At 44.3% G+C, this 22,668-nt stretch overlaps 1 protein-coding gene across 2 annotated transcripts; it reads right to left on the bottom strand.

The window, feature by feature from the left end:
* Window positions 1-12,953: 12,953 nt before the first annotated feature.
* On the bottom strand, window positions 12,954-21,924 carry G6PC1 (glucose-6-phosphatase catalytic subunit 1). Of its 2 annotated transcripts, none has more exons than XM_021681665.1 (5): window positions 21,570-21,924; window positions 19,493-19,602; window positions 16,261-16,366; window positions 15,512-15,627; window positions 12,954-13,529 (listed from the first exon to the last, which is right to left on the bottom strand). In XM_021681665.1, exons 1-5 carry the CDS (start codon window positions 21,797-21,799, stop codon window positions 13,018-13,020), a joined length of 1,074 nt encoding a protein of 357 aa, XP_021537340.1. In that variant the 5' UTR covers window positions 21,800-21,924; the 3' UTR covers window positions 12,954-13,017. The 2 variants fall into 2 exon arrangements, with proteins under 2 accessions (XP_021537340.1, XP_021537341.1); XM_021681666.1 differs by having other exon boundaries at window positions 13,514-13,529; window positions 16,261-16,283; window positions 19,487-19,602; window positions 21,570-21,799.
* Window positions 21,925-22,668: the final 744 nt, after the last annotated feature.

The following is a 22,668-nucleotide window of genomic DNA, read 5'->3' as shown; positions in this document are numbered from 1 at the left end:
ATAAGGGATTTTATGAAGAAATAATTAAAAACCTTTAGGATTTTAAAATTTCCATTACAGTAATAAGATAATGATATTAATTTTAAACTAATCTGAGTGTTATGGTAATTAAATAAGCAACTTGTTGGCTTTCAGAGAAGGAAGGAAGTGCATAGATTGGTACCAAGACACTCAAAGCACTGACAGGAAACTGAGGTTCAGTGGTGTCAAGGAGTCAAAAGTGTTCTGGAAAGTTCCCCAGCAGAGATGGGGTACAGCTGGGCAGGTGGACAAGGACTAACCAGGGCAAGTGAGCTTCAGGGAGCAAGGAAAGGCCATTTAACCTGCAGTTCATGGTAATGAAACAAAATATTTAGTTTATTGTTAATTATTTGTTTTCTTTTTTTATTTCTTTAGAGAGAGAGAGCAAGTGCACGAGCAGGAGGGACAGAGGCAGAGGGAGAGAGAGAATCCCAAGCAGGCCCCATGCTCAGTGTGAAGCCTGATGTGGGGCTCAGTCCCTCGACCCTGAGATCATGACCTGAGCCAAAATCAAGAGTTGAATGCTCAACTGACTGTGCCACCCAGGTGCTCCTAGTTATTTGTTTTTCTTAAACTGAGGTCCTTTGGGATTAAAAAAATAACACATGTTACTGTTATGTAAGAGAATGTCCGTGTTCATAGGAAACACATCAAGCATATAGCAGTAAAGGAGTCATGATTGCAAATTATCCTTAAATGACTGATTTAAAATAAGAATATGTACATATATATAGTGAGAGACATAAGGCAAATATCGCAAAATGTGAATAGTTGATGATTCAGATGTTCATTGCACTTCCTTTTTTATTTGAAATTTTTTTCAAAATACAGAGTAAGGAAAAAGGTAACACATGCTTAGAACAATTAAGAAGGGGACGCCTGGGTGGCTTATTCGGTTAAGCATCTGCCTTCGGCTCAGGTCATGATCCCAGGGTCCTGGGATAGAGCCCCGCATCGGGCTCCCTGCTCCGCGGGAAGCCTGCTTCTCCCTCTCCCACTCCCCCTGCTTGTGTTCCCTCTCTCGCTGTCTCTCTCTCTCTGTCAAATAAATAAATAAATAAATATTTTTTAAAAAAGAACTATTTAGAAGTGTTTGAGAGAGCCCAAAATTGGATATTCTAGTATGTCATCGAACCATCCCTGAGCCCCTTTTCTCTTGCTGCACCCGAGGCGGTACGGTGCAGTGGTCAGAGCACAAGGCATGGTGGTCAATTGTCTGGGTTTGAGTCTGGCTCTGACATTTACTAGCTCTGTGACTTCGGGGAAGCTTCTCAGCTTTCCGATTCTGTTTTCTCACCTGCAAAGTGGGCACAATTATGGAAGTTGAGGGGATGAAATGGCTGATGTGGGTAAAGCCCTTCGAAAAGTGACAGGCACATAGTACTTGGCGCATGTTCCAGGTCACCATCATCATCACTATTATTAGCCTGAGGAACCAGATGGCAAGGATGACTCAGTGGGTTATTTTTGTTTGGTTTGGTTTTGATTCTTAAACTGAGGATACCAAGGTCCTCAGGCATCACAGTTCTTAGAAGTCACTTTCAGGAGGTAAATAATCTGAATCAGAACCAGCTTATTTCTCTCTGTGTTGCTGCCATCACCAAAGAGGCAGCAATGAAAACAGAGCACGTCCCTTCTTTTTCTTTTCTTTTCTTTTTTGAGAAAGAGTGAGAGAGCGAGCATGAGCTGGGGGCAGAAGAGGGAGAGAACCTAAGCAGCCTCCACAACTGAGCACGGAGCCCAGTGCAGGGCTCGATCTCACGACCCTGAGATCATGACCTGAGCCAAAATCAAGAGTCAGATGCTTAACCAACTGAGTCACACAGGCTCCCCTTCTTTTTATTTTCTACCTCCCTGCCCGCCCTGCTCACCAAGTGCCAGCTTTAAATTCTCCCTGGAACTACTCAGCCACAGCTATGAGCTGACGATACTTCACAGAAGCTTGGGTGTTGTTTTCTGTTCTGCCTGGAACACAGATATTTTACCCAGCCCCGGTGGTGGACATTTTACCAAGTTAGCCTAAGAGAGCTCGTCTCTGCTACAAGAGTGCTACTGTCTTCACTTTTGTTTTGTTTTGAAATTTTGTAACTCACTCCCTCACTGAAGACTATGAGAAGTTAAATGCAAGTTACTCTTATTGTATATCGTGGGAAACCCGGTTAAACATTTCAAGTGCTCAAATATACCACAGTCTGTCTCAAGAATATTCTGGCAATGGGTAACAGAGCTATGAAACTTTTCAAACCTTTGACCCAGTAATACCAGTCTTGGGAATATACCCCAAGGAAATAACCCAAAAGGGAAAAAATGTAATTTGTGCAAAGATATTCATGTGTTGCTATTTATAATCCAAATAATCCAAAAGCCAAATAAGGAAATGACTCGGCAAACTATGGTATAGTGACATAAGGAAACACCAGTGACCAATTTTAAAAACAGGAATGCAGCCTTTGCTGGCTCTAGGGAATGTGTGGATTTAAGTATTTTAAGTGACAAGGAACACCACATGGAAAGTTTACAACTCTGTAAAATGCTCTGTTGCACAAAAAAGTCTGGAAGTGAGTTTTAAGGAAGGAAAAATGTAGTTTAGAGCTGAGTCTGATAACTCTTCTGTAAGGTTGCATGTGAATTACAATATCTGTTGCAGGACATTCTGGGGTCTGACCGTTTTGAGTCTGAAACAGTTATTTAAGTATGTAAAGGAGACAGTTATAATATAAATCAAGCAACTTTGTTTTGCAGCAGGAAGTCTTCATAGGTATGTGCCAAGGCATGGGAAAATGTGAACTCTGGCATCCGAACTCTTTGCTCTACAATCTAGAGATGCCTGGGAAGGACTGGAGGGCTGCTGGTATGAAAGAGATGTGTTGGGTACGAAAACCTGTTTGGAATCCGTCTGTTGTCCCCTGGCAGATCAGTCCTCAGACCTTGCTGAGGGCTCACCAATAAGCAGCCGAGTGGCAGGGGCTTATTTTTTTCATGGGGAGAGAGGAGGAAATTAGATTTCAGAAGCCAGAATAAATTGGAGCTGCCAAAGGAACATCTACAAAAAGTAACACCAATTCTTCAGTTACAGAGTCAGGTCTATAGCAGACTGGCACTTCTTTTTTTAAAAACTGGGAAGAATTCAGAATAGGAAATGCGACATTCATATCAAGAGGCTAAGAGGAGGGGTGCGTGGGTGGCTCATTCGGTGAAGCCTCGGATTTCCGTTCAGGTCCTGATCTCAGGGTCCTGGGATCAAGCCCCTCGACAGGCTCTGCACTCAGTGCAGTCTGCTTGTCCCTCCTGCCTCTCTCCCTGCTCTCTCTCTCTCTCAAATAAATAAATAAAATCTTAAAAAAAAAAAAAAGAAGCTAAGAGGACATTAAATCAAGGAGCAGGAAGGAGATGGATAAATATTTGTGGCAAGTTCAGGGTGGTTTTATTTTTTTTAATAATTTATCTTGGGTAGGAGTTAATATTTAACAACTAGAAAGCAAGGAAACGTGTTCACTGGAATGGACTATTATTAGTTAAAGTTTACATATCATTTAAAATCAATTTTTCTAGTGGAGTCCCTTTTTTTTTTTTTTTTAAGATTTTATTTATTTTAGAGAGAGAGGTGCCGGGGGAGGGGCAGAGGGGGAGGGAATGGGACAAGCAGACTTTGTGTCCAGTGCAGAGCCCGACTCAGGCTCCATCCCAGAGCTCTGATATCGTGACCTGAGCTGAAACCAAGAGTCAGATGCTTAACCAACTGAGCCATCCAGGCACTCCTACTAGTGGATTCTTAACATCATCATCAGAAGGCTATTTGTCCTGGGATTGATATTTTTCCTTTCTCAACCTTAATTTGGGCAGACACAATCCAATTAGAATTTTTTTTCATTGGCAATTAACAAAAAATAAAAGAGGAGTTTGTACCAATAGTAATGGACACTGAGTTTTGTAGCAATGAGATATCAAAGATACTTCTGCTTTCTTCTTCTGCTTTCTTTAAATAAATCAAGCCCAAGCTCGGAGGAATTAAGCCCAGTGTTATGCAGTGTGTTTTAACTACGTTCTTTGTCCAGCTAAGAATGTGTTTTGTTTCACTCATTCTTCTCCCTGGTGATTTAACAACAATGTTAAATACATCCAGAGCCTTTCCAGGGGAGTGCAATTTGTCTACCAAACTCATACTTGGTGGCTCCTGGTCAGGCCCCGCTCTCCTCCCTCACCCTAACTCTTTAGCTGAAACTCTCAACCCATCTATACCTTTATCTTGTATTTAATGATGGCCACATTTGTGGATACCCACAACTGGTTCAGCTTCAGGGTCTCTACGAAAAGCCTGAAGGCAAGATTGATTTTACTTACAGGCACCCAGACGCAAGGACTCCAGTTACTTTAACAAGTCGACTTTGTTGGAGGGAAAGATGTTAGAATTTAGCACCATAAATCTCCCACTTGAGACAGGACTGGAGGAGGGGCTGCTGGGCACACCAGAAGGACCCATTTGCAAAGCAGTGCTCTGGTGCTGGGTTGAAAAACATTCACTGGAGAAAATTCTTTCAGGCAAACGGATTGATTCCCCTTTCTCTGGGGTTTGTTAAAGGGGATTCTCAGTCCTGGCACTATGAACATTTGGGGGAGGATAATTCTTTGTTGGGGGAGGCGTGCTGTGCCTTGTAGGATGATTAGCCACCTGCCTGGGCTCTACCTACTAGACACCACTAGCAACATCTCCAGTTATGACAACCGAAAAATGTCTCTAGACGTGGCCAAGTGTCACCTGGGAGGCAAAATCACTCCCGGTTGAGAACCATTGGTTTATTAGATATTTTGTGTGGAAAAAATGGTATTGGGGTAATAGCGTGAGATTATCCTCTCTTGATGAAGACAATGAAACACTCCAACTTCATCTTCTCTGCCCCTGCTTCCCAGGAGGCTCAGCCCCAAATAAAAACTGAGGGCGACTCTTCCCCTCATTGAACTCTTCTCCAGCACTTTCCTATCCTTCATCAAATTATTTCCCCGATTCTTTTTCCTCAGGGTTGGAGTCTTACAGGCGTCCTGTAACTAATTGGAAATCAGATGAAAGAGTCCAAAGTGGGCAGAATCCTCTCCAGGTCTTTTCTCTTTCTTTCTTTCTTTCTTTCTTTTTTTTTTTTTTTAAGATTTTATTTATTTATTTGAGAGAGAGAGAATGAGAGAGAGCACATGAGAGGGGGGAGGGTCAGAGGGAGAAGCAGACTCCCTGCCGAGCAGGGAGCCCGATGCGGGACTCGATCCAGGGACTCCAGGATCATGACCTGAGCCGAAGGCAGTCGCTTAACCAACTGAGCCACCCAGGCGCCCGGTCTTTTCTCTTTCTTAACATAGGTTGAGTTCAGCCATCCCCTAATTTGAGGAATTAACTCACCAGTCTGACAGTTACTGTGTGTGGGGTCATTTGCCCCATGGAAGTTCGTAGAAGCATACCCTGTAGAAAAGGAGAGAGGGCGTAGTTCTGGAGATAACAGTTTGGTGGCCACCGTGCCTCGTGAGCCTGCTGGCAATGCTTGGAGAACCAGATCAAAGAAGGGCTGTTTGCATCAGCTTTTTCTGAAGCAACTCTGATACATGTCAGAAGCGAGGGAGCCTTACCCAAAGCTCCCGAAACAAAGGAACCCTTTGGAGGTCTGGTGCAGGGTGTCCTCGGTGGTTTCACTGCAGTTTGTAGGGAGAGATGCTGCCGCTGTCATTCCCTTGCAGTCATTGTATGGGAGGGGTGGGGAGGGGGTGGGAAAGGGACCCATAAGGAGGGCCCTGGTCGTCTAAAGACATAACCAAAATAAAGAAAATTGATTTATGCCACTGGGGCTATCAAATCAATTCCGCTAAATTACCTCTCTCAAAAGGCTCATTTGAGGGGGTGCCTGGGTGGCTCAGTCGTTGAGCGTCTGCCCTCGGCTCGGGTCATGATCCCAGGGTCCTGGGATCGAGCCCCGCATCGGGCTCCCTGCTCCGCGGGAGGCCTGCTTCTCCCTCTCCTGCTCCCCCTGCTTGTGTTCCCTCTCTCGCTGTGTCTCTCTCTGTCAAATAAATAAATAAAATCTTAAAAAAAAAAAAAAGGGTCATTTGTGTTCTTCAGGTGGGAGGATCAAGCACGGGTCAGGGTGGCCTTGCCGACAGGCTGAGGTCACCCTGTTGAAGGAGGAGGTTAGTGGGGAAGACGGAGGAGAAAAGATGGGATTCTGGCGGCATGCCCTGGTCAAGGAGTGCAAACAGTTCACTGTGGAGGAGAAGGAACTCGGTTTTCTTCCTTTTGCCTCTGGGCAGAAAGTAACGAACGCAGCTGACACAGCACTAGAATTCCCAGTTCTGCGCTGGAGCGGAATGAGAGGAGTCCCAGCAGCTTTCAGACTTGGAGTTGAATTAGCTGATCTGAAGGAAGTGACTGTGAACTGTGAAAAGCAGAAAATGAGAGCGAGAAGAAAGAAAAGTATTGAAAATGTGCTTCCTGGAAAATCACCCTTCTGCTTAAAAAACAACAGCAACAACTCCCCACCCCCCCAAAAAACCCACAATAAACCTAAAACTCCATAAAAACACCAAATTGCTTCTTGTTTTAGTTACACTTCTGCCCTGGAAAGGTTTTTGAGAGCAAAGGCGGAGAGGAGCGCATAACATAATTAAGAACAGGCCACCTTGAGGGGCGCCAAGGGGGCTCAGTTGTTAAGTGTCTGCCTTCGGCTCAGGTCATGATCTTGGGGTCCTGGGATCGAGATCAGCATGGTGGGGGGGGGGGTCTCTGCTCAGCAGGGAGTCTGCTTCTCCCTCTTTCTCTGTCCCGCCCCCCTGCTTGTACTTTTTCTCTCAAATAAATAAATAAAAAATCTTTAAGGGGGGGGCGCCTGGGTGGCTCAGTCATTAAGCATCTGCCTTCAGCTCAGGTCATGATCTCAGGGTCCTGGGATCGAACCCCACATCGGGGTCCCTGCTCGGCGGGAAGCCTGCTTCTCCCTCTCCCACTCCCCCTGCTTGTGTTCCCTCTCTCGCTGTGCCTCTCTCTGTCAAATAAAAAAATCTTAAAAAAAAAAAAAATCTTTAAGGGGCGCCTGGGGATCTTAGTTGGTTAATTCCAGGGTCCTGGGATTGAACGTGGGGCTCCCTGCTTGGCGGGGAGTCTGCTTCTCCTTCTCCCTCTGCCCCAACCCCTGCTCATTCTCTTTCTTTCTCTTGCTCACTCTCTCTCAAATAAATAAATAAAATCTTTTAAAAATATATTTTAAAAGAACCCTTGAGCATGGTTATTGTAGCTGCGGCTCTCATGGGGTTAACAAGCCTGGTTCTGGTTCAAATACCCTCTGCGTTCACTTCTGTTTCAACAGCTGCATGTTGACACGCAGGAGACAGGCAAAGGGGAGACTGCTGTCTGCTAAGAATCAGGAGACCCGAGGGCAGGTTACGTATATAGCTTAGACGAGCTGTTTTCCCTCTCTAGGCCTTACTTTCTGTATCTATGAAATAATTTTTTTTTTAAGATTTATTTATTTATTTATTTGACAGAGAGAGACACAGCGAGAGAGGGAACACAAGCAGGGGGAGTGGGAGAGGGAGAAGCAGGCTTCCCGCCGAGCAGGGAGCCCGATGCGGGGCTCGATCCCAGGACCCTGGGACCACGACCTGAGTCGAAGGCAGACGCTTAACGGCTGAGCCACCCAGGCGCCCCTGAAATAAATTTTTGAATAGGATTAAGAGTGAGCATCTTTTTCTTTTTTTTTTTTTTTAAATAAGGGCCAGTTCAGGAAAAGTAAAAATATTTATAGACTTTTTTCTTTTTTATGAAGAAGCAGTAACCCAGAGACAGCTTTTTATTTTTATTTATTTTATTATTATTTTTTATTGCAGTGCAGCTGAGACACAATGGTACGTGAGTTTCAGGTGTGCAACATAGTGATTCAGTATCTATACATTATGCTGTGCTCACTGCAAATGTAGCCACCATCTGTCTCCGTACAACACTATTACAATACCATCTACTGTATTCCCTGTGTTGTACCTTTCATCCCAGTGACTTACTGAGTCCATAACTGGAAGCCTGCTCCTCTTACTCCCCTTCACCCATTTTACCCATCCCTCCACCCCCCACCCCTCTGCCAACCACCAGTTTGTTCTCTGTATTTATGGGTTTCTGCTTTTTTTGTTTGTTCCCGAGGCAGCTTTTTAATCTTTCACCCTGAAGTTAGATTTTGGGTTTTGGGTCGCCCATCACTGGACTAGACAATTGCTAGTTTCTTTTCCAGATTAATTAAGTTCTTGGTTCTCTAATGGAAGTGACTTTTGCTGGCTGTTTCTTCATACCATTTCTAGCCAATTCTTTCCTTAACAACATCATCTGAAGGCTATTTGGCCAGCGTGTTTTCTGTTCTCAAGAGGCTCTTGAAAAACGCTTGGATACAAATAATATTGTCCTATTTTATTTACACATACCAGCCTTAAAGGCATCTGTCCTAGTTTGGCAGTTACTATGGAATGAAATCAATAAATATTAATAATTCAGCAGCTAAAGGAATGGTGTTCAGAAAACAGGTTAGCAAATTTTGAGGGGTTACAACCAGTCAATTGATTAGGGCTGGAACTTCAAATATCCAGACATGTCTTCAATGAAATGCTCTTGGAATGCACGTTGGAACAATGGAATAAAGCCATTGCTTTATTAAAGCAGCAGGAGCTCACTGACATTTCATCATGTGAAATCTGAACCCCTCATCAATCCTGCTGTGAAACTCTTCCAAAGTAAGGAAGTAGACAAAGCTATCAGACAGGGTATGCTTCTAGGAAATCAAAAGAGATGGCAGAATAAAAAACACTGTAAAACTTTTCCTTGCTAAACCTTTGGGAAAACAGTCTGGCACTTCCTTGAAGGGTTAAACACAGCATTACCATATGATCCAGCAATTCCACTCCTATATACATACCTAAGAGAAATGAAATCATCCATCCACACAAAAATTTGTACACAAGTGTTCACAGCAGTATTATTCATAATAGCCAAAATGTGGAAGCAACCCAAATACCATAAACAAAATTTAGTATATCCATACAGTAGAATATTATTTGGCCAAAAAAAGAAATGTAGTACTAATACATGTTATTACGACATTGATGAACCTTGAAAACATCATGCTAAGGGAAAGAAGCAGACACAAAGGGTCACATATTGCATGATTCCATTGGTATGAAATGTCTACAACAGGCAAATCTATGAAACAGGAAGTAGCTCAGTGGTGGCCTAGGGCAAGGGGGGAGCTGGGGATAAAAATGGAATTGACTTCTTTATTTTTTATTTTTTAAAGATTTTATTTATTTATTTGACAGACAGAGAGAGAGAGAGAGGGACCATAAGCAGGTGGAGTGGCAGGCAGAGGGAGAGGGAGAAGCAGGCTCCCCGCTGAGCAGGGAGCCCAGTGCGGGACTCCATCCCAGGACCCTGGGATCATTACCTGAGCCGAAGGCAGACGCTTAACCAACTGAGCCACCCAGGCGTCCCAAAGCTGTACTTTCTTAACGGATCTGTTTTCCTAGGGCAATAATACAAATGTATAATGTGTGTGTGTGTGTGTATCATCCCCAAGTGTACTTCCTCAAAACTGATAGACTGCTAGAACAATCTATCAAATTATGTGGTGACATGACATGGACCTTGGTTTATTTTATTTTTTTTTTTTAAAGATTATTTATTTATTTATTTATTAGAGAGTGAGCAGGAGAGAAACAGCATGAGAGGGGAAAGGGTCAGAGGGAGAAGCAGGCTCCCCGCTGAGCCGGGGGCCCGATGTGGGACTCGATCCCAGGACCCTGGGATCGTGACCTGAGCTGAAGGCAGTCGCTTAACCAACTGAGCCACCCAGGCGCCCTGGATCTTGGTTTAAAACTGTCATCTGTCACTTATGTTTACTTTCATCCTGAGGACTCACCAGTCATTTCTAAAGCAAGCATACCTCTGTAACTTGGGCAGCGGGTCAGTGATCAGAATATGCTAACACATTGGCTACCGTCTATTAGGAGTTGATCGTGGGCTGATGCTCTTTCTGCTCAGCCTTTCCCATCACAAATTCTAAGCCTTTAGCACTGTTTCTCGAGGATCTATTAGGAGTTGATCGTGGGCTGATGCTCTTTCTGCTCAGCCTTTCCCATCACAAATCCTAAGCCTTTAGCACTGTTTCTCGAGGAGACAGGTGGCCATCCTAAGGAAAGGTAGCAATCTTGTCTTTGTGGATTCTCTGACCTAAGCAATTTTCACAGTCTCTTCATTTTCTACACCTGTACATCGATGTGTACCAAAAGTTCTTTGTGGTAATTCTGTCTTCTCATTTTATCTCCGTTGTAGAAATAGTCCGTTACTTCCTGTCTGACCTAGATAGTCTGAGCATGACTCTTAAACTCTTTTTTTGAAAGAAAGAAAAGAAAGAGCTAAAGTTAAACCAATATGGTTAGTTCTAAGAGTTATGTTGTAAAATTGCTTTTGAAATATGGTATCTTCATACTTGGAAACTAAGACTAGCTCACTGGGAAGATCACTCAAAGTTTTATAATTCCTTCAACCGCAAGAAAACAAATTCTCTCTGGGCTGAATTCAAACTTGTATCTGGCATCTGAAGGAAGGTTTGAAACAGTCGCTGGTCTTTTTTTTTTTCTTTCAATGATGTATTAATTTGAAGTAGGCTCCACACCCAGTGTGGGGCTTGAACTCAGGACAGTGAGATCAAGAGTCGCAGGCTCCATCGACTGAGCCAGCCAGAAAGAGCCACCAGTCTACTTGCATCCATCCCTGTGACAGGGCTACAGGGTGAAGTATGGACTCTGGAATCAGGCTGCTTGGTTCTTAAACTGGCTTCACCATTCTGGGCAAGATACCTATAAGAACCTATAAGAACCCTCTACCTACAAGAACCTTTGTTCTTATTCATATGTAATGTGCGGATAAATTATAGCTCCCAACTCACAGAGATGTTGGGAGTATTAAGTGAATTAATTGTATGAATAAATAAAATGCATAGAACAGAGCCTGGCAGAGAAGCAGTACTCAGTAAATTTTATCTATCATGTGTCCCTATCAACCTCACCAACTGCCAGGGGCTGGGGCACTATTCACTTTCTGCAAGAATCCTCTTGCAAGGAACCTGGACCTGGTCTCTGAGGAATCTCATGCCCCCTGAAGAAACCAAATCCAGTAAGAGGACTCAACTTTCCTGAAGATACACATGCAAAGTTCTGAAGTGAGTGAGCAGATATCATCCTCAGTAGATCCAGGGTTATGCCTTTGGAGGGGGTGCCCTGCACCCAGGATGAAATGGATCATTTGGAGAGAAAACTTCGATAACTCCCTTCAGCATTCCTTGCTGCTATGACTTGCTCTGTTTAGACTTTCTTTAACCATAACCCCAAACCTTGCTGATGCCGGCTTCCTGGATTCCAGAGTCTACCCAGTCTTTTTCCGCTGCTATGACTTACATCCCCTGATTGCTTAGTTTGGTAATGACCCTGTGTATTTGCCTTTAAGTTGCAGCTTGATCCCTTAGAGCAACTCATGCTGACCTGTGGTCTGGTAACTAATGTTCAATTTTGGCCAATGATATCGTGTCTGTGTTGATACCCTCAAGGCTATCTGTGCCCCATGGACACTGTAGGTCCCCTGGCTCCACTGGCAATCCTGGCCAGCCCAAGACTTTCTTTCTCCAAAGGGAAAATATAGGTACACAGAGACTAAATGATTTGTTTAGGGAAAAAGAAAAGAGCTTGAAATTTAGCTGAGCCAGAATTAGAACCTTCAGATCACATTGCATCTAAAATACAGTAATCAGCAAGACTTCATTCTTAAATAAAATGTTGTTTTAATAAAATACTGCACATATATATTTTTCTTTTCAAAGATGTTATGACCAGGATGGCTGGTGTGAATGGTAATATATGGTGAACTATATAATTAGTAGCAAAAACAAGGACTCTCAAATAAATAGGCTTAAGCATTTTTTTTTTTTAAGACATATTCTGCAAATCAGCTGAGACTTAAGAACAGGCAAGGGAGAGCTGGCTTTTCCTCCAAGCATGTGCTCTTGGTTGGCTTGGGATAGAGAAAGGAGTCATATTTACCCTCTAGGAATCAAAAGTAACATTGGAGTGACCTTCTGGAGAGAGGAATCCTTGCCGTCTCCTTGACTTTTTGCCCAAGATTTCAGAGTTTAACTAAACCATACAAAAGCACTACCCCCAGAGCTGCATTTAGGCATCTCTGTATTTGGCAGGATGTGGAGCCAGTGGAAAATTCTAGGGAAGGCCGAGCTGGGCTAACAAGGAGGAAGATCTAGTGTGATAGAGGAGAAGTTGACTATATCTGCATGCTCTGACCCAGTACAAATCTAGGTCACTGTGGCCATTAGGAAATCCTAGTAAATGCAAAGACCATGGATATATAATAGAAAAATATAAGAAGCAGAATTACCCCACTAACTACCTATTAATTATACTTTAAGTTGGTCCCTCACTATTGAGAGTCCCTTACCTAAAGATTCAAATATAATCAAAGCCATTTAGATATGGTGTAACATAATTTGCATGATGTGCAGGATATGAAAAAGTCTTCCTTAATCCATCACCCTTCTTTCTCTATCAAATCCACTGCTCCTTTCCCTTTTCTGTGTAAGGATGGGGACAGGTAGAAAATTCTCAGTTGAGATCCCCAGCCTGGGATTGTGAGCTGGCCCTACCTGGAAGTCTTGTTTTTGTATATCTCAAAGAAGAACAAGTAAGTCTTCAGGGAAAAATCCAGAAGGACCCAACTTCTAACAGATAAGGCTTTCTCAACTAGCCTTATTAGTTTTTCAAAAAAAACCCACCCCACCCAATACAATTAGAATTGCAAAGGAGGAAGGGGTCAGCTGAGCTGACTCTAGCACCTCTGGCCTCAAAATGGGCTAGCAGAAGACCCTAGCCACCCTCAATGGTTGGCACGGTCACTGACTTTGAATACTGAAGGCTCCACATCCCTTACAAAGACTTCTTATCCTGCTGGCCCAGGACCCAGGCAAGGCAGTAAGGGATGAGGCTGACAGATGCCAGGGGCACAGCTGCACTCTTGCAGAAGGACAGGAAATAGAAGATCAGCTCAACTTGGGATGGGGGTTTCAAAGAGTCAAAGAGGTGCAGGAGGATGAGAGAGACCACAGTGCAGCTGAGGCGGAATGGGAACCACTTGTTGAGCTTGCCCTTGCAACTCTCCCTATACATGCTGGAGTTGAGAGCCAAGCCCAGGCCAAAGAGGGTCCCCAAGTTCTTGAGGAGGCTGGCAAAGGGTGTGGTGTCAATGTGGATCCATTCCGGCCGCTCACACCATCTCTTGGCTTTTTCTAGTGTCCACAGGAGGTCTACACCCAGTCCCTTGAGCAGCAGGTAAAATCCAATGGCAAAACCAAACAAGAAGAAGGTAATGAGAAAATACTTCTTCAGGCTGGCATTGTAGATGCTCTGGATGTGACGGAAAGTTTCAGCAACAGCAATGCCTGTGTGGAAGAAAGAATGACTGTGAGAAATAGGGAAGACTCTGGACCTTCAGCTATGGGGCGGGGTTTGGAGCAATTAGTGACATATCATCCATCCTGCCATTTGTGGTAATACATCCCAGATGCTAGATTAGAGCATCACCTGGTTTATTCCCATGAGTGACTCCAGTCTGTCCTCAGCCATAGACTCTTTCAGATGGAAGAGTCCTATCACATACATTCTCCCACTGCACGCATGTTTCCTGTTGGGGGTCCTCATGTTTCTACTTGAATACCCACAGGGGTAGAGAGCTCACTCCCACTTGGGCAGCCCATTTCATCTTTGAATGGCTTTGATTATCAAGAATTCTTCCTTGTGCTAATCTGAAATGTGACCCCCCCCAATGCCATCTATTGGTCTCAGTTATTTCTGTAGGAGTTGAGTTGTAAATCTAGAAGCTCTTTATAGAGCACATTTGAAGACAGTTACTCTTATCTCTAACCTATACCTTCTCAGGTCTTTCATGTAACATGGCTTCTGGGCTCTTCCTCAAACATGGCACCCGGTACTAAACGCTGCATTACTTTTGTGGTTGTCATGAAACCATTATCTCCCCTGTACTCAACGCTTTTCTTGTAATGCTACTGTGTTCTGCTCCCACCTGTCTTCTACAATTTCCCTAAGGTCTTATATTCCAGTACCTCCCATAATGTAAAGAAAGTCTTTCTTACACTTAACCTAAGTCTTTTCTGCCCCTTATAAATGGGATCTAAGAAAACACAAGTATAGTTGACCCTTGAACAACATGGGTTTGAACTAGGTGGGTCCACTTATATGCAGATTTTTTTGGATAAATATAGCAGAGACCTGTAAATGTATTTTCTCTTCCTGCTGATTTTCTTTTTTTTTTTTAAGATTTTATTTATTTATTTGAAAGAGAGAGAGAGAGTGTGAGGTAGCATGAGCAGGAGGGAGGGGCAAAGGGAGAAGCAGACTCCCCGTTGAGTAGGGAACCCCACATGGGGCTTGATCCCAGGACTCCGAGATCATGACTGAGCCGAAGGCAGACTCTTAACCCACTGAGCCACCCAGGTGCCCCTGATCCTGCTGATATTCTGAAGAACATTTTCTTTTCTCTCGCTTGCTTTATTGTAAGAATGCAGGATATAATACATATAACATGCAAAATATGTGTTAATCGACTGTTTATGTTATCGGTAAGGTTTCCAGTAGGCTATTAGTAATTAAGTTTTGGGAGAGTCAAAGTTATATGTGGATTTTCAAGTGCACGGAGCGGGGCGGGGCGTCAATGCTCCTAACCCTTGCATTGTTCAAGTATCAACTGTATTCAAAACTCTGAACCTATAAGAAAGACCAACTGTGGGTTTGAAAATTAATTTACCCAAATAAAGAGCTTTTCTAGGACACTGTTAATTTGTTAAATTTGGTAGATTCCCTTAAAACTAAACTAAGGGCCAGGGCTCCTGGGTGGCTCAGTCAGTTAAGCATCCGACTCAATTTCAGCTCAGGTCATGATCTCAGGGTCCTGGGATTGAGCCCCACGTCTGGCTTCACGCTCAGCGTGGAGTCTGTTTGAGGTTCTTTCTCCCTCTCCCTCTGCCCCTCCCCAACTCTCTCTATAAATAAATAAATAAATAAATAAATAAATAAATAAATAAATAGTAAAAACAACAACAACTAATGAGGGGCCATTTCCAATGGCCGGTAAAAAATAAAGAATATGAAAAGTAAGGAAATTTCAAGCTAATTCAATTGGTAAGTTAACTTGAAGTATTGCAACTTTTCTGAAACATATTTAATTGTGTAGATCTGGGCCCTCCTATAGAAATGAACGGTTTCACCCACCCTTAACTCGTAGCCCACTGAAGTGCTAACAGCATTGATTACACACCGAATATGACTGGCTGGCTGGGATGGTGTCCCAGTTAGGGAGACATGGCGTAGGAGGGGCAGGAAGGGAGAGAGCCAGAGCAGCTGATACCTGACAAGACTCCGGCAATGACCTGATGGGGAAAATGAGCAGCAAGGTAGATTCGGGACAGACAGACGTTCAGCTGCACGGCCCAGAATCCCAACCACAAAATGATGTTCAAGCACCTGCAACAGAAGAGGCCATCATAACAGAACCCAGATATGCACACTTTAGCAAGGAGAACAGCCTGGCAAGGACGCCAGGGCCTGGCCAACTTAGGTGCAGTCAGTGGAATTTTTGTAAATTGAAGCCTGTAACCCACACAGCTCAGAGATGCCTGTGTAACGTACTTAACCCTTCCACACGTGAACGTTAAGTTCCCGCATTTTATATGTGTGATAATTCAGCATTTGCCCAGGGGCCGCATGCTCAGAATTCTCTGTAGTAGGAATGTCATACGTTTCTTTGTTTTTCAACTTGGACCAGGCAACTCTTTGGTTGGCACAGAAATGGGTTTTTATTTAAACCCTGCCAGAACTACACTGTCTGATCTTGAGCAGTCCCTTTACCCTGTTAGGCCTTGTTTCCTTATCTATAAAGTTAGGGGTTGCTCTTGTAGGTCCCTTCCAGCCCTGACATCCTGTGCCCTTCATGTTTGCCCTCAGCAGAAATGCCACAACTCTGCTCAGTACCAACCCAAGGGGGGGTGGGCCAGCTGTGGGGAATGTGAGGAAGAGCAAGTGGTGTGTCTGTTACAGAGACAGTCACCTCCTGCCCGCACCCCAGTCACTGCCCGCACCCCAGTGCTGAGTTCTTACCGAAATCTGTAGGTTGGCTTTCTCTTTCCCCGAAAGATAGCGAGGGTGGATGTGACCATCACGTAGTATACACCCGCTGTGCCCATGGCATGGCCAGAGGGACTCCCTAAAGGGTAGGGAACAGATGAATGGATGAACTAAAGGTGAAAAGTCTCCATCTGGGACATTGTAATGGGATGTCCTCTATCCATCCATCCATCTACCCATCCAGCTTTCCATCCATCTATCCATCCAACTATCTGTCCATCCACCACCCATCTTTCCATCCTTTCATCCATCCATCCACCCATCCTGCCATCCATCCATTTATCCATTTAGTCATTTATCAAACAAATATCTATGGGCGCCTGGGTGACTCAGTCAGTTAAGCGTCTGCCTTCGGCTCAGGTCATGATCCCAGGGTCGTGGGATCTAGTCTCGCTTTGGGCTCCTTACTCAGCGGGGAGCCTGCTTCTCCCTCTGCCTGTTGTTCCCCCTGCTTGTACTCTCTCTCTCTGACAAATAAACAAAATCTTAAAAAAAAAAACCCAAATATCTATTGGGCTCCTACCACATGCCCAGCACGGTACTAGGCTCTGGGAGTAATGGTAAGCAAAACCAGAGAAGGCCCCAGCTCTTGTAGTTATATACAGTCTAGACGCTACACAAAGAATCAGCATACTGGGTGTATAACTACAAATCAATCTGCCCTCCGTCACCTCCCTCTACTCCCTTGTTGCTCACTCTGTTCCAGTCATCTTGGCCTCGTTGCTCTCCTTTAAACATACTCCTACCTCAGGGTCTTTGTGCTATTGGTGTTTCTGGCCAGAGAACTCTTTTACCAGAAATTTACTTGCTAATTTCCTTGCCTCCTTCAAGTTTCTGCTCAAATCTCTCCTCAGGGAGTCCTACCCTGACCACCCTACTTAATACTTCAACCCATACTTCCTGATCATTCTACCCTGAGAGATAGAAGGTCTTGAGATGCACGACCCAGATTCCCTTCTAGACTGAAGGACTTATCTTCCCAGTTGAGAATGTGGTCATGGATGGCCCTCAGCTCTCAACCTTCTTCCAGCATTGCCCTGAGCTGAAGAGAGCCATTCTGATCAGGGTTACCTCTCCCCAGGGGCAGCCTCTTCCCAATCACTGCTCTAAATTGGGATATAAGGGCCTGATCCTCTTGACACAAATCTGGGCAACTCTGAAGGGCCATCCTCAGCCTCAGAGCTCCCTGTGGGGTTGGCTGAGACTGATTCCAAATTAGACTTCTCCTGCCCAGGTGGTTTCTGTTCCTTCCTTCCACATGTGTTGCTCCTGCATGCAACACATGGGAACATGGACTCCTGCATGCTAATCTACATCTGAGTCTGCTTCCCAGGGAGTCCCATAGATAAAACCTTGCCTCTCCTTTTCTTTTTCTTTTTTTTTTTTTTTAAAGATTTTATTTATTTATTTGAGAGAGAGAGAATGAGAGACAGAGAGCATGAGAGGGAGGAGGGTCAGAGGGAGAAGCAGACTCCCTGCTGAGCAGGGAGCCCGATGCGGGACTCGATCCCGGAACTCCAGGATCATGACCTGAGCCGAAGGCAGTCGCTTAACCAACTGAGCCACCCAGGCGCCCCTTGCCTCTCCTTTTCTCGTCATCCTCCTCCTCCTTCTTTGCTCCTTCCTCCTCCTCTCCTCCTCCTCCCATTCTTCTTCCTCTTCCTCCTCTTCATTATCATCTTCTAATATCTTATATCTTTTACTCATGTATTATGATTTTGTATATTGTGCGTGCACATGCACACACACACACACATCATTCAAATTTCAGCTGCACCAATGTCCACAATAGCCAAACTGTGGAAAGAGCCAAGATGTCCATCGACAGATGAATGGATAAAGAAGATGTGGTATATATATACAATGGAATATTATGCAGCCATCAAAAGGAATGAGATCTTGCCATTTGCAACGATGTGGATGGAACTGGAGGGTATTATGTTGAGCGAAATAAGTCAAACAGAGAAAGACATGTATCATATGACCTCACTGATATGAGGAATTCTTAATCGCAGGAAACAAACTGAGGGTTGCTGGAGTGGGGGGTGGGGTGGGAAGGATGGGGTGACTGGGTGATAGACACTGGGGAGGGTATGTGCTCTGGTAAGCGCTGTGAATTGTGCAAGACTGTTGAATCTCAGATCTGTACCTCTGAAACAAATAATGCAATATATGTTAAGAAAAAAAAAAAGAAGAAGAAGAAGAAGGTAGCAGGAGGGGAAGAATGAAGGGGGGAAATCGGAGGGGTAGACGAACCATAGAGACGATGGACTCTGAAAAACAAACTGAGGGTTCTAGAGGGGAGGGGGGTGGGAGGATGGGTTAGCCTGGTGATGGGTATTGAGGAGGGCACGTTCTGCATGGAGCACTGGGTGTTATGCACAAACAATGAATCATGGAACACTACATCTAAAACTAATGATGTAATGTATGGGGATTAACATAAGAATAAAAAAAAATTTCAGCTGCACAAAGGCAGCAATATTTGTTTTATTCACTAAGGTACTCCAAGTACCTAGAACAGTGTCTGGCACAACATAGGTGCTCAATAAATAACATCTGAATGAATGAATATGCTCCGAAGTGAACAAAGGGTTTGTGAGAACAAATAACTAAGGGCCATGCCCTAGTTTGAGAGTCAGGGATAGGATCCCTGAGGAAGGGACGCTGGCACCGAGACTTAAGGGTGAGTGAAGAGGTTGGATATTCTATTGCCTACCGAAAAAGGAAATCTAATCTATCATTTGATTGCACAAGAACTGTCTGGTTGTATCTAGTAAAGCACAAGCAGGGCGTGGGATTGGACAGTCAGCTCAGGAAGATACATCTATTTGGCCAAGCCTTGGGGAAGGACAGCCAGGGGCTTAGGCTTCTCTTGCTCTCCCTCCCTGGACAAAGGGCCATAATGCAGTTACTCTCATGAGCCCTTTGCCCATAAGAGTACCTTTGCCTCTCTGGACTAGCAATGTAGGTTCTGGAAGTATTAGGCAGATTTCTAAAGTAGCAGTAATGTGTTCTTCAGGAAGGCCTCCTTGAATTACATTAAACTGGAGTTGTACCCTATTGAAGACTATGCCTAAAGCTTGAAGGAGCAGTCCTCCTCATGTCCCCTCAAAGACAGCTTCGTCTGCAGTGACGGCTGACAGGTGGCCACAGTAAGCAAGGTCCACCCAGCTTCTGTCTCTACCGGGGCTGGGACTCTCACCTGGTCCAGTCTCACAGGTGACTGGAAACTGCTTTATCAGTGGCACGGAGGTGTTGCTGTAGTAATCGGTGTCCATGACCCACCAGTATGGACGCTGTCCAAATAGAATCCTGTAAAAAAGCAGAACAAGCGTCTGGAGTTACTGCAAGAACCCTTTTGCCTGAAGCCCACACCTTTGAGAAAAGAGAGTAGTGTGAGGAGAAGATTCATGTGATCCTAAACAGAAAACTATTAGCTTTGGCTGCCTCCAAGAAGGGGACCCGGGTGGCTGGAAAGCGGTAGGGGAGGGAGACTTTTTCTGGTACATCCTTTATATAACTTTGGAATTTTGAACTATTTGAATGTATTATTTATTCAAACAGAAATAAACTCAAGATCCTAAAAAATCCCTATTAACGGAAGCTATGTGACTTTTTTTAAACCCCAGGAAGAATTTGTCCTGGAAGGACACGTACAGAACTATAGTTTGCAACTTGGACTTGCAAATCCTGCCAGGACCCTATGCTCTTTCCTCAGATCTCAGGGAGTCTTGGGTTTCCTCTGACATCAGAGAATGTGCCCTAGCCCCAGGGACAAGCACCCTCAGGAGATGTGGCCTCCTTGCCCTAAGAATTACTCTCTGTAAGGACATAACTTCAGGTGCTTACTTTGTATCCTTTCTACCTTGGAAGAGGGTATAGCTCAGACAAACCACTTCCCCCTTAAAAGTACTAGATATGTTTTTCGTTGTGGAAACAGAAGTCAAGGGTCAGCCCCTCGAGGGATGGAATAGTGATTTTTCACCAAAATCAGAGACAGCCACTAACTCTGACCTTTGCCAACTCAGAGAAAATGCATGATTCTTCAACTGAGATCAGATGTTTAAAATAACCCTTTATCTGTTTACTTTTTAAGGTCATGCTGTTGTATAAGGGACATTACAGACAACATTTAGATTATTCAACAGAGATTTCAGAACCACATCGATATGCCTTGGGCCTCTTGACCCCATGACAATTTTTTTTGGGACACTAAGAGATGGTTTATTGTTTATGGCCAAAGAATATTAGAGCTAGAAGGGTCTTCAGAATCACTTGACAGTAGACATAGATAGTTTAGGGACGGTAGAGGTCTTAGCTGGCCCAAGCTCTTTATTTTGTAGATGAGGAAACAGAGGCCAAGCCGGTAATGTGCTAGAGTCAACAGGTACTGGCTAATAGTTGTAAAATATTTAGGATTTTGGCAAGCTTGACCCACCAGTAGATTGAAAGTGGCCCCAATGGGAATATAAATGCAGGAGAAATTGACAAATGCTAACATTAGGGCTTCCTCCTGCCCCCTGAGAGAGTTGGTTCATCAGCATTGAATATAACATAATTTTTAAGAACCTTGCCTCTGAAATCAGCCTGCCTGGGCTTAAATGATGCCTCTGCCATTGACTGCCATGTTGGTCTAGTTGTGGTCATTTATCTCAATGCCTCGGTCTCTTCATCTGTTATATTAATTATGGTAACTACCCCACAGCAAAGCACGTGGCACATGGCCTAGTACCTACTAAATGTTCAATAAATGTTAACTAGAATTATTATTAAGGTCCAAGAGATAACTTAAGTTTACAGATTATAAAACAGAAACTCAGAGAGTTGCTTTGACTTGCCCAGGACATACAGCTGGTAGGTGCCGAACAAGGGTTGGAGCCCAGTTCTCTGGGTTACTTCTCATTTTTCCACGCAATGGGTTTTTAAGTTATCAACCTGTCTCCTGTTTTCAGACATCATCTTTCATACATCTATCTTCATGTTACCTATTCTGCTTCAAAGTAATAAAACTCTGCTTCTTTGCTTATAACCTATACTTCAGACTTTTCACTAAGTCCAGCTGGCCTTCCATCCACATGAAATAGCCTTGCCTGTATCTTCAACTTATTGACAGGGTTTTCTCTGTCTTCCCTCTTTAGGTAGATGATCCAAAGTCGGAGGGGAGTAACCTGTGGCTTCCCGAATAGCACAGAGAAGGCAACTTCCGATGCACAGACATTTCCAGAGAGAATGCCGGCTTCTTCCCTTGCCGAGCTCCTCTCTGTCTGGCTCTTACTCACCACTTAAAGACGAGGTTGAGCCAGTCTCCAATCACAGCTACCCAGAGGAGCTTGATGCCCACAGCTTCACGGAGATGGAACCAGATGGGGAAGAGGACATAGAAGGCATTCCTGAGGTCTGCGATCACGGACACCAAGATGAACCAATCCTGGGAGTCCTGGTAATTCACCTGGAGGTAGTGCGTTGACTGGATCCCAAAGTCATGAAGAGCATTCATTCCTTGCTCCATCCTTCCTCCTTGGCTCCTCAGGCAGCCTTCCGTTAAGCCCTTGCAGCGTTTACAGACTTGGTGGTGATTGCTCTGCTATCAGCCTGCGCCTTGCCCCTGTTTTTATACACCCTGGATCCAGTCTGCAGGTCAACCCAGCCCTGATCTTTGGACTCAAAAACCACTTTTGTCTAAAATCTATTGATCAAAGGTGCATCACCAGGAGGTTGATGCAAACATATTCAGGGTGATTTACGTAAAATAGAAAAACAGGCATACAAAAACAGCCTGATCTGCCATGTACTCGGCTGGGCCAATTATTAACTTTGGCAGACTGCTTGGTAGCACAAGGGCTGCCCTCCTGGCTCCCAAACCAGGCCAGAGACACAGGACAGAGTCTACATCTGCCATGGTTCTTGCAAAGATCCTGATTTCATATCTGCAAGTGCACTTATTTGCAGGCAAATAAAAGTCTTGGTGCTCTAGCTATCATGTTTTAAGAATATTCCTTTTAAAATGCGGTAAGTTCTCTCATCCTGGGAACCATCACCTTGCTGGGCCTTTCTTAACTGCAGAGGGTCTCTGAAGTGCCTCTGGTCTGGGAGCTCAAACCCTCTTCCCAGCGTTGGCTCTGTATCTCTTAGGGCCAGAAAATAATCATCTTTGAATGCACTGATTAATTCACTTAATGTCCTTCAAGTTGGGACCTCTGGGGTTTTAACACACAAGTTTAAGCAGTAGAATGAATGTGTGTTCATGCAAAAACAATGTGATAATATGTGGTTTTCAATAAAAACACCAGCAAATTGGGACGCCTGGGTGGCTCAGTTGGTTGGGTGTCTGCCTTCGGCTCAGGTCATGATCCCGGGGTCCTGGAATCGAGTCCAGCG

This window comes from Neomonachus schauinslandi, chromosome 15 (assembly GCF_002201575.2).
Source record: "Neomonachus schauinslandi chromosome 15, ASM220157v2, whole genome shotgun sequence".
NCBI lineage: Eukaryota > Metazoa > Chordata > Mammalia > Carnivora > Phocidae > Neomonachus > Neomonachus schauinslandi.
This window is presented reverse-complemented; position numbering and strand designations above follow the sequence as displayed.

Coding starts and splice junctions, on each gene's coding strand:
- G6PC1 (XM_021681665.1), bottom strand. CDS start 21,799: ATGGAGCAAGGAATGAATGCTCTTCATGACTTTGGGATCCAGTCAACG. Junction 15,628..16,260: donor AAGCCAACCTACAGATTTCG/GTAAGAACTCAG, acceptor CTTCTGTTGCAG/GTGCTTGAACATCATTTTGT. Junction 13,530..15,511: donor CATTGCCGGAGTCTTGTCAG/GTATCAGCTGCT, acceptor TCTTCCACACAG/GCATTGCTGTTGCTGAAACT.